The sequence below is a fragment of the Chaetura pelagica genome, unplaced genomic scaffold (assembly GCF_000747805.2).
Source record: "Chaetura pelagica isolate M959 unplaced genomic scaffold, ChaPel_1.0 scaffold387, whole genome shotgun sequence".
Lineage (NCBI taxonomy): Eukaryota > Metazoa > Chordata > Aves > Apodiformes > Apodidae > Chaetura > Chaetura pelagica.
Genome location: NW_009954101.1, coordinates 1,701,605 through 1,713,175, shown reverse-complemented (window position 1 = coordinate 1,713,175; position 11,571 = coordinate 1,701,605). Strand labels below are relative to the sequence as shown.

The 11,571-nt window shown below is 36.7% G+C and overlaps 1 protein-coding gene across 1 annotated transcript in view; it reads right to left on the bottom strand.

The window, feature by feature from the left end:
• DMXL1 (Dmx-like 1) overlaps positions 1 to 11,571 on the bottom strand; it is a 71,026-nt gene that overhangs the window by 6,895 nt on the left and 52,560 nt on the right. Inside the window, exons 33-38 of the mRNA XM_010002352.1 lie at positions 9,912 to 10,113; positions 8,571 to 8,688; positions 7,253 to 7,315; positions 4,153 to 4,239; positions 3,387 to 3,508; positions 3,127 to 3,268 (exon numbers count right to left, since the gene is read on the bottom strand). Of these exons, the coding sequence (XP_010000654.1) occupies positions 3,127 to 3,268; positions 3,387 to 3,508; positions 4,153 to 4,239; positions 7,253 to 7,315; positions 8,571 to 8,688; positions 9,912 to 10,113 (734 nt within the window). The remainder of the gene's footprint in view (positions 1 to 3,126; positions 3,269 to 3,386; positions 3,509 to 4,152; positions 4,240 to 7,252; positions 7,316 to 8,570; positions 8,689 to 9,911; positions 10,114 to 11,571) is intronic.

Sequence of the window (11,571 nt, the reverse complement as noted above, 5' to 3'; positions counted from 1 at the left end):
CCCTACACTTCCATATTTTCTGAAGAGAAAGTCTTATGCCTCTGGGTTACCCAAGTTTATTTCAAAACACTTTCCTAAAGACAAAAAATATGATCTTCAAATACTTATTTTCCTTTTTTTCTGGAAATACTTTAAATGATAAGGAAAAAGCTCAACAGTTTGGTAAAACCATACATGCACTGTGAGATTTAGGACAACAGATTATTATATTCTTCAAACACTGGCATACATACCAATGAGTAAATAATTGTAATATTTTGCTCTCTAACCTTGCAGTTTATGTGTAACTGGAAGAACAAATATTCATGCTTATACTATTTCTTAATGAAAATTAAGTGCTCTGTTGAGTTTTACAGCTACTAACTTTTACCCAGAAATCATCTTCCTTCATTGAACAAATACGTATGTATCATGATCTCCTAACTCCTACTGGATTGTGCTTTGTGGAAGTGCAGAAATGTTACTATGAACAACTATACTAACATAAGTCTCTGGTGCAGCATCTCTCATTTGGAAGCCAACTCATTATCAAATGCAAATATTTCCATTATCAATGTAACTGTCATTTGATACTGCTAGTCATCAGCTTCCCCTTAATAATACTTGATAACTAGAACACTGGACTGCTTTGTTGGAGTTGGGTACTTTGGGCCAAAAGCACAGTAAGACTGAAAAAAGCATAGAACTTGATCTATCAGTTATTAAACTGGTGAATGTTGGTGTCAGTCACACTGGGTTGGCAGACAAGCTGCTGAAGTTTACATGAGTTTCAAAGCTGACACTACGTATTTATTTCATTAAGTACTTCTTAGAAACACCTGTAAGAACTGTGTAAACACACTGTACTTGAAGGCTGTGGTGATGAACCTCCTTACTTACCTTGTACGACCTGAATACCAGCAAACACTGAGTAACAGAAAAACCTTAGAGCTAATAAAATGTTAACTGTCTGAATACCCTAAGTCCAGTCGCTTCTCTTGTTGATGGAAGTGAAGCAAAGACAGTAACACTAAAAAGCCAGTTATGGTAAGGAACAGTGGACTGTATCTACTAAATGGGCTGCAAATAATAGAAAAGCAAAAACAGGAACACAGAGCAAAAAGCAGTATCTGAAGGACCAAAGTAACAAATAGTAACAACAGAAAGATTTTGAAGTTTGTTTTCCTCTATATCTGAGTCCTTCCATACTAACATTACTTCCGTCCAAGAATGCCTACATCCTCCTTAATATTCATTGTCCTTCATTCAATACCTTTGTCTACTCTGCTACCATCAAACAGTATGCCAAACAAAATTTAGGCCGAAATTTTATCTGCAAACACATTCAACATAAACATAGCCATATATCTTTAGGTAAGAAACTACATACTAAAATACAAAATAATGTACAAATGCTTTAAATTAATAATTATGTAACTATTTATTTGAGAAACACACTAACACACAAAAATTATACACGTGTGTGTATATATATATATACGCCAAAAAATGGAAGTGAGAGGATAAAGTGGCAAAGGTATTAAAAAAATACTTGTACAAGAATGTGATACAGAGATGCAAAATGGGCAACTAGAATCAGTAGGTCCTAAACAGAAGGAAGAAACGTAGGTACTGGCACAATAGCCACTTCCAGGTGTGGATAACATTATTGTTCTTATAATGCTCATTCCTCACTTCTGATAAAATATTTTCAAAAATCAACTACAATAAGAATTAAAATATGGCTCGTTCAGTCTGCCACTATTTATAGTCTTGCCCTGAGCCACAAAATGCAGCCAAGTCCCAGGACTTAATGCATTCAGTTATCCATGAAAACTCCTAAGTGCAGTCAGGCTGAGAGATGAGTGTCTTGTATGACCCTTCCAGCCCACTTAAGTGGCTCCAAATCAGCATCTCCCAGCTAACTAATCACTAGATCTGCATTATTAGAGAGCATCTATGCTGTGTGGGAACTAAGGTAAGTATGTCAATGACCAGATTAGAATTATCATTTGATCTGAATTAAATCTGAGCTAACAGCCTTCTGCTGACGGCCAAAACACACTCCAAACACATAATCTGTTTCTAAAAGTCAGAGTTACCCTCGTGCAGGTGCGACCTGTATGATAAGAATCATCAATTTTCTTACGTGGACACAGTCATACTTTACTGTCTGTCCATTACTCTAGCTTACTTCAGAAACGCCGAACAGTGAAACAGATTATGTTCTCAAAAACTTGATCTCCAGAATCGAGATATTAAAAAATGCTACTGAAAAAGAGTTATGGCTAAACTGCACAGCCCCTTGAAGAAGAAAGAGCTCACAACATTTACTGGGACAGGCATCCATCAGCATGATTTGTAGTTCAAAGTATGCATGATGCTTGTATTGGTCTATTTTTTTGCAGTCCTGCTTTCCTCATTTTTCTTATGAAACCCCAGTTTTGCCCAAATGTATGTTGTTTACTTTCCAGAGTTTAATTAATTTCATTTGAAGCCTCTTTCCTGCCAGTGAAATCTGCTTTAGGAGTTCATTTGCTGTCCTTTCTATCATACGTGCTGATACTAATATACAGGACACTACAATGGTACTTTGCATTAGAGCAAAGTAGATATTTACCTTTAAACAAAACCAGGAATAGTCTGTAACTCAGAAAAAAACTTAATATTACACTTAAAATAAAAGCTACATTGGTATTTCACACAAATATTTCTACCCAATCTTTACAAATTTATATCCTGAAATTGCTTGAATGCATGTTTTTAGATACCAGTTTTTAGTATTTGGCTTCGAGTCATTAAAGAACAATTTAAGCTGCAAATTCTTACTGAACCCTGATTCTTTATTTTTAAATGTATATCTTTATTTATGTTTTATCTTTATTTTTATATTTTAAAGTCTATCTTCAGTAAATATACATGGCTTGACTAAAAACTCTGCTTGCTTAGCTGGTTATATGTTAAATTCGGAGCAGTGTTTTAAGCTATTAATCGGATCATCATAAAAAATTCCAACTCACCTTAATTATACAGAAACACTACATTTACTTAAATGCTAACTGTAAATTATAACCAGAAATAGTGAACAGACAAATGGAGAGAAGTAGATAAAGAATAAATAAGGCTAATCTTTTGCAAGCAACTTACCACAGATGCACCCCTGCCAGTTTGAGTACTACCAAGCCAAGGCATATTGATAGGCGTGCCGGGATTACTATGGGTATAAGGAGTGGTTCCCTGAACATTTACCAGATCATCACGAGCATGTATTACTAAGAAATCATCAGCCCTACAAATGAAACAACATTATAAATTAGAGTCCAAACAACAACAACATTAAATCCCATGCTTTGTTACACTGATTTATACACAGTCAAGCTGCAATACTGGAAACATGGAAAGTATACCCTTTATTTTCTATTTCCACATCATCATCAACCCAGGTATAGATTTGTGTAGCCAAAATCGCAGAAACATCTAACTCTTGAATGTCATGACTTGATGCTATTGCAATGCAGTTCCGATTTGCCTGAAAAAAAACCACAAAGGTAGATACAAAAGGAATACTTTAAGGAGTGCTATTTTTTTTATTTTCATCAGTTACAGTACAGTTGTTAACAAAAACATACACTTAATCACCAAACCCAAACACTTATGTGTACAATGTATATACCAAAAGTGCTTAAATTTGACATTCCATTTTAAAAGTTTAATTGCATCTGGAATAGCATCACACACTATTTTTATTTCACACCTTTCTCAAGCAGCAATATTTTCTCCTTCCTCTCCTCAGAAGATAAATAAAAGGTAACTTATACTACAATGCTTGCAACCAACCTCACATCCTCCACTTCTTAAGCCTTAAATGGCTAAACAGGAGGAAAAAAGAGGACTTTTTGGTTGTTTTTGACAGTGAAGGAAAAATACTACTATGCACAAGCATAAAGAAAAAGTAGAGGCCACCTCTCCCTGCAATGCATTTGCACAATACAAAAAAAAAAAAAGACAAGTTGTAGCAGAACTGTTTAATTATGAAAAGATAATTATAAAGAGAATTCAATCTGTAACAGAATGGCTGGCAAAGGATATCTCACCCATTCTCAATGGGAGTACTACTTGCTTATGTGGTGGAAGTACAACAAAATAAGAGAATCCTACCTCCTTTATACTCACTTTATTGACTGCAAAAGCAGTAATGATGTCAGACTCTTTGTGGATAATTCGTGCTTTGCCCCCTGGGTATCCCAAATCTGTTTCTATCTGTATTTAAAAATTAAGCATAATAATAAAAAAAAATAAAAAAAAATAATAAAAATTTATATGCAACACTACTTTTACTGGAAGTACAAAGACCAAACACTGTACCATATGAAATGTTATGCATTATTTTCTTGATTTTAATTCTAAGAAAACATGACAAATAAAACATGGAATCAGGAATGCTGAAAACCAGTAAGGCAACATGCACACCTGGGATGCTGATAATAAAAAAATCAAGTTCTGATGTTTTATTCTTTAAAAAAAAAAAAGCTAAGTCTTTTAATGCTCTTAGCAAACACTTTTCACCACTGAAATATTCCAAACGAAAGTGCAGACAAGATCCTGAGCAGGAAAATAGCCTATTTATTCACCATTCTCCACAATTAAATAAATCTAGAATCCTGCACATGCCAGTAGCACAAATGTTTACGACATTTATTTTTTTTTCCTTAATGGGATCTAATAATCACAATTAAAGAGGAAGTGGTCAGAGACCTTCTGCACCACTTAGATGCACACAAGTCTGTGGGAGTGGATGGGCTACGTCCAGGGGTGCTGAAAGAGTTGGCAGATGTGATTGCCAGGCCACTTTCCATGATTTACCTGAAGGCCAGGCTAACTGGGGAGGTCCCAATGGACTGGAGGGTAGCAAATGTAACATCCATCTATAAGAAAGGCAGAAAGGAGGATCCAGAGAACTACAGACCTGTCAGTCTGATCTCAGTACCAGGGAAGGTTGTGGAGCAGATCATCTTGAGTGTTATTAGAAGACGTTTAGAGGATAAGCAGGGGATCAGGCCCAGTCAGCATGGGTTTATGAAAGGCAGGTCCTGACTGATGAATGTGATCTTTTTCTATGACCTGATGACCTGACTATTGGATGAAGGAAAGGCTGTAAATACTGTCTATCTGAATTTCCAAAAAGCATCTGACATGGTTCCCCATAAAACCCTCACTGCTCATGGCCTGGATGAGCATGTGATCTGCTGGATCAAGCACTGGCTGGACAGTCAGGCCCAAAGAGTGGTGGTCAATGGAGTCAAATCCAGCTGGGGCCAGTCACAAGTGGTGCTCCTCAGGGCTCAGTGTTGGGACTGTTTCTGTTTAACATCTTTATTGATGATCTTGATAAGGACGTATAGTGTATCATCAGTAAGTTTGCAGATGACACCAAGCTAGGCAGGAGTGTTGATCTGCATCAGGACAGGGAGGCTCTATAGAGACACTTGGATTGATTGGATTGTTGGGCTAATGTTAATGGTATGGGCTTCAACAAGGTGATTGTCCCCCTGTACTCAGCACTGGTGAGGCCACACCTGAGTATTGTGTCCAGTTTTGTGCTGGAGTGAGTACAGAGGAGGGCAACAAAGCTGGTGAAGGGCCTAGAGAATAAAGCTTATGAAGAACACTTGAAGGAGCTGGGAATGTTTAGTTTTAGGAGAAGGCTGATGGGAGACCTCATCGGTCTCTACAACAACCTGAAAGGTCATCGTAGAGAGGCTGGTGCTGGTCTCTTCTCACAGGTAATTAGCAACAGCACAAGGGAATGTCTTCAAGCTGCAACAGGGTAGGATTAAACTGGATATTAGGGGGAAAAAAAAATAACAGAAAGAGTGGTTAGACACTGGAATAGACTGCTCAGGGAGGTGATTGAGTCACCATCCGTGGATGTGTTTAAGAGTTGTTTGCATGTGATGTTGGTGGATGTAGTTTAGGGGAGAACTTTGTAGAGCAGGGATGATGGTGATACCAAGGGTCTTTTCCAATCCAAATAGTTCTATGATTCTATAATGTTGTATTTGAATCTTGTCTACAGTTTTGTATTTCAGAAACACATCTAGATATATGAGAGCACATAAAATTTTAAACTCTACCAGCACTCTAGTACTTCTGTTCAAAGTTTAAGAGCTCAGCATTGGAAGTATTAAACCAACAGATTACTGACTCCAGTCAGCTGTAGTTACAAAACAGTTTTATAGAAAAAAAGCCATTGACAAAAAAAAAAGTGACATTAAAATTAAAAACTTAATTACAAATGTAAAATTTTGTATTTTCAAAACAAGGAATTATTACAGAATTTGGTTTTCCGGCCTCCCCTTTCCATTTCTTAATTCTTTGGTCTTCAGAAGATTTAAATAAAGATATTTTAGTGGAAAAACAGTAAGATTATGCTATTCAAAGTCTGAAAAAAGTCTGTAGCCAGTATACACCATGAAGTAGAATACCTTTTTTAAGATTAAAATAAAATTGATGCTCTATTGATCATCTGTATGTAAAATTCCAGTGACAGACACATGCAAACCCATGATCTGCATTGTGGCATACAAACCTGCATGAAATTAAGATATTTTTTTTCACCGGTGAATTCTAATTACCTTCTTGCTAACAGTGCTTTATCACATAATTAAAAGGTAGCCCAAGGACATCATACTGTCTTATTTCTGTCTTCTCACTAGTTTTTTAAAAGAAAGCCTAAAGATTACAGCATTTGTTGGTGTTTCTAGGCATAGTAGTATACTTTCTCAGTCTCTCATAAAAATCTTTCAAGAAAGTTGATATCAAGTTGTTTCTTGGGTCCGTTTGTCACCATCGTAAAACTAAGGCTCAGTGAAAATTTTCAGTGCATATATGTAACGTGCTAACAAACTTCTTGAACTTCAGTTAACCCCCTTCACTTATTGTCATACTGGTGAAAAATTCAGTATGCACTGTGTTCCCATGGTACTACTTAATTTTTTGTAGTACTGGGCAAATCTTATCCTCAGCTCTTCACTTGGCATAGCTGTGGAATTTGATCATACATATTGTTCTTATCTGGTCATTTCGTCCATCCTCCTAAGATACACTTATATAGGCTCCTATAACAGAACTAGTTTACTCAGTCTCTTGCATGCCTGAATTACTAAGTTTATTTGCTGCATCAGCAGAGGGCTTTAAGGGAGATCAACACCATTTAAAAAAGAAAAAAATTAATAATGATCATTTAATTAATTTGAGCATTACTACTGTGTACCTTATTGATGATGGGCTCCTCCACCACAGAATTTTTCACGGTTTCATTGTGCTCCTCTAATGACTTCACCAAGGAAAGAACAACCATAGAACAAAGAGTAAAGGTAAGACATAACATGCACGGTACCAAGGAAATCCTTAATTCCTTGTTGTTTACTCCAACACAGAACGACTGAAACAACACCGTGTTTGCACACACAAACATACTTATTTTATGTATGTATTCTGAACTCTATATTCAGTACAGAAGACACTGATTTGCCTATTCTGTACTGTAACAGCATCTTGTCCATTACAAAAGTCAAATTTCATGGGAAATACAAGGTTTTCACTGACATTTTATCAGCAACAAGAGGATAAAAATAAAGCCAACACACCTGTGCTGTGTAAGGCTGTCAGTGATCCTACTCAGAAATACATAAAGCACATCTAAAATATTCCAGAATAACTTTCCATACAGCATAGAAACATGGCTGCATTAACAGAAGACATGATTATAAATGGTGCCTCTTCAAAGAACAAGACAAAAGGAACAATTTTCCTTTTAACTGTAGTCTGCAGTGAACACAATTAGCCAAAAATATTTAAACAAGCTAACATTCTAGTTGTGACAGGACAAAGATGAGCTCATGCAGAACTCTGCTGTCATGGTTTTGCTAGTCATGAATACTCTTTTTCTCCTGCATGTTTTGTTTGGATCTGCTTCTTACTCCTATGTTTCTGCTACTCTGTTTTTTCTATAACACAAGAGTTTCTTTTGAATTATTGGAAGTAGAGGTAAGAAAGGAGTAACTAAGGAGGGAGAAAAAAACCCCAAGGCTCCATTACAGAACTTTAAAACACCTAACTGAATCTGGAACCTGGAATCCAGCTAGACACTGTGACAATTTATCACAGACAGAAATACTAACTGTTGTATGACCACTTTTCTTATTACAATGGAATAACAACATGATGGAAACCAGTAACTCAGGAGTACTACAGCAGGAAAAAAATCAAACTTTCCTAAGTCTGACTGATTAGTTACTGGTTTTAGTAATTGAAATTTCAAAGTTTGTCATTCTTCTAAGGAAGTTTTTAGACTGATCTTAATGAAGAGGCTGACTGTAGCTAAGTGGTGTTAGTTGTCAGTCTACAGTCATTTTGGTTTTCAATGAAACAATGGACAAAGATTTTTAATAAGATATACTGTAGATTTGGAGTCATACCCAAATATATTATCTACTCACTCTAGAAAGTAAACAAGTTAGCCAAATAACTTAAAGAAAAGCTCAGAGATTGACATTAAATATTCTATGCATCTTACATACCACACTAACCTCATTCAGGCATCGCTTCTTTGTAAAAATATTTCTGATAAAGGTTTCCTGGACTTCTTCCTGTTTGACCAAGTATTGCCACAGCCTCTTCACAGACAGTGCAACATGAGTGTTGGATCTACAGAAAAAAAGTTAAAATAAATATGTACATAATGTTCATGCTTGTAAAGGACTGCAATATCTTACATTCCAATTGAGATACAGTTAGAAGGAATGCTAAATCAAAACTACAGCAATCAAAACACAGTACAAGAACTACTTGGAAGAATTCTGGTACCACCTTGTGGACAAAAATATGTGTAAGAGAAGGTGCAAAAGGAAGAAGGTAAAGAACATGCAGTATTTTCAGCTCCTACCTTGGAAAATTGAGAAAAATCTCTTTAAGAGATTATACAACAATGAAGTCAGCACACAGATTATTTTTTAGGCTACACAACATGGGTAATTTCTGTTCATTGCTAGTAAGTGCTTCTATCACATGGACAATGAATTACCAACACTTCCTGCTGGGAACACATCATCAGCTGTTTAACACCTCTGAAACAGCCATGACTTTTCAGAAACAAAATCTCAATGTTTGCAGAATCAGATCAGACTCCAATTGTTTAAGCTTATCCCTACAAACTCTATGCTCAAGTAAAACTTGTAAATGTAAAGACAGGTGCTTATGGCATGCTAAAAACCATCAAACCCTGAATGGCTTTATATATTAAATTAAAAATAACACAAGGCAGTAGATACATGTTAAGCTGTTCCTTTTAATCAACTCAAGTTAGTAACACTGAGTGTCACAATTGTGAGGTATTTCACAAAAAAAAAAGACACATTCTGTTGATACTACAACCACAGGTGATATTAACACTAAAAAGGCAGAAATCTGTTTTTGAAGTAACACTTCAAGAAACTGAGAACACTTTTTTGACTGAATATGCAATTATGTGGAGTCACAACTATACAAATATTAAAAACAGCATATATTTTAGGGAAATATCCTTATAAGAATGTCACTTAATTCCATCCAAAGCAATTATTTAAGTCACTCAGCCTTAAATATTTCTCAAGGAAAAACTCATTCATTAAAATAACATAATATTTTTCCACAAAGACACTAAAAATTGTATGTTAAACATCAATAAAAGAACTTTAAAAGTTTAGAAACTTTTGACTGTTTTTCTTGATCTTGCTTTGGACCACAGATGCATGAATTCAATATGTACCCACAGTTTCACAATGCATTAGCTTTATATAGTTATTGAAGTTATTGTCTATCACATGCACTAACAACATAATACTTGATACCTATTAAAGATAATATAGTCAGTGTACAGAAATGAAGCTCACCTGAATGGAGTGTTTGTAGGCTCAAGTAAAGTTTTATGGCGAAGCAATGCAGGACCAGCAGCTAGGGCATCTTCAGAAGCATGAACTGAAATATAATTTTGAGGTGGACCCCCATACAGCTCAAGGCGTCGGAGAAGAACTTGTTCCCAGCGCTGTAGTGTTTTCAAAACTGCATGGCATATTGGGGAGCTAACTGGAAGCTCTACAAAGACAAGTAAACAATAATAAAAAGCCTTCCTTTTTCATTGTAATGTCAACAAATATAATTTCACAGCTGAAGGTGGAAGCATAGTTCAAAGACCTCCAGTAAACTAAGTAAACTTAGTATTTGCAAGTATAAGAATACTAACTGCTTTGCACTTTCACTGTCAAGTACAGGGACAGACTTCTCTGATGCTGACAGAAATTAAGTATCATGGTACAGATCCTCTGGAAGCTATGTCTAGGCATATGGACTGCAGGCAGGTGATGAGGGAAAGCCAACATGGCTTCACAAAGAACAAATCGTACCTTACTAATCTGGTGGCATTCTATGATGGACTGGCTGTGCTGGTGGGCAAGGGAAGAGCAATCAGTGTCCTCTACTTTTTTGACTTCTATAAAGTTATTGTCCCACACATTCTTACCTCTGAATTGGAGGAATATGGATTTGATTATTAATATTGATAATTTACTATTAATTATATAGTTAATGGCTATTTAATTTATAAGAAATTGGCTGAATGACTGCATCCAAAGCACTGCAGTCAAAGGTTCAATGTCCAAATGGAGATCAGTAACAAGTGGTGTCCCTCAGGGTTGTGTACTGGGATAAGTACTGTTCAATATCTTTGATAATGTCATAGATAACGGTAGGGCATGCACCCTCAGTAAATCTGCAGGTAAAACCAAGCTCAGTGGTACAGCTGATGCGCTACAGAGAAAGGATGCCATCCAGAGGGACCTTGACAAGCTTGAGTACTGGGCCCATGCCAATGGGCCTCATGAAGTCCAACAAAGAGCAAGGTCCTGCACATGAGGCAAGGCAATCACCAGGATCAATACAGACTAAGTGAAAAATGGATTGAGAGCAGCCCTGCAGAGAATGACTTGGGGATACTGATGGATGAAAACTTGGACATGAGCAACAATGTGTGCCTGGGGCCGAAAAAGTTAATTGCATCCTGGGCTGCATAAAAGGACTGGCCAGCAACACAAGGGAAGTGATTCTCCCCTTCTAATCTGTTCTCATTAAACCCCAACTAGAATACCACATAAAGCTCTGCAGCCCCAAATAAAACAAAGACCTGTTGAAGTACATCCAGAGGAGGGTCACAAAAAGAAGTCAAAGAGCTGGAACACCTCTCATATGAAGAAAGGCTGAGACACTTGGGATTGCTCAGCCTGGAGAACAGGAGCTCTGGAGACCCCTTAATGTGTCCCTTCAACAATTAAAGGGGATTTGATCCCTCTAAGCTGATCCAACCCACTCTCTAGAGAGATCTACTGCTTACCAGGGGCTTGTATCACAGTCCCACAGACTATTACCTGCTGCTTCACATGTACATCAGTGATAGAGTCAGGAACAATCTGAAGACTATTGAGAAAGATTAGAGAGCCCCAGGAGCAGCTGTAAAGGACTTGGACATGAAGGCAGCCTTTTAATCAATCCTCCTGCTGA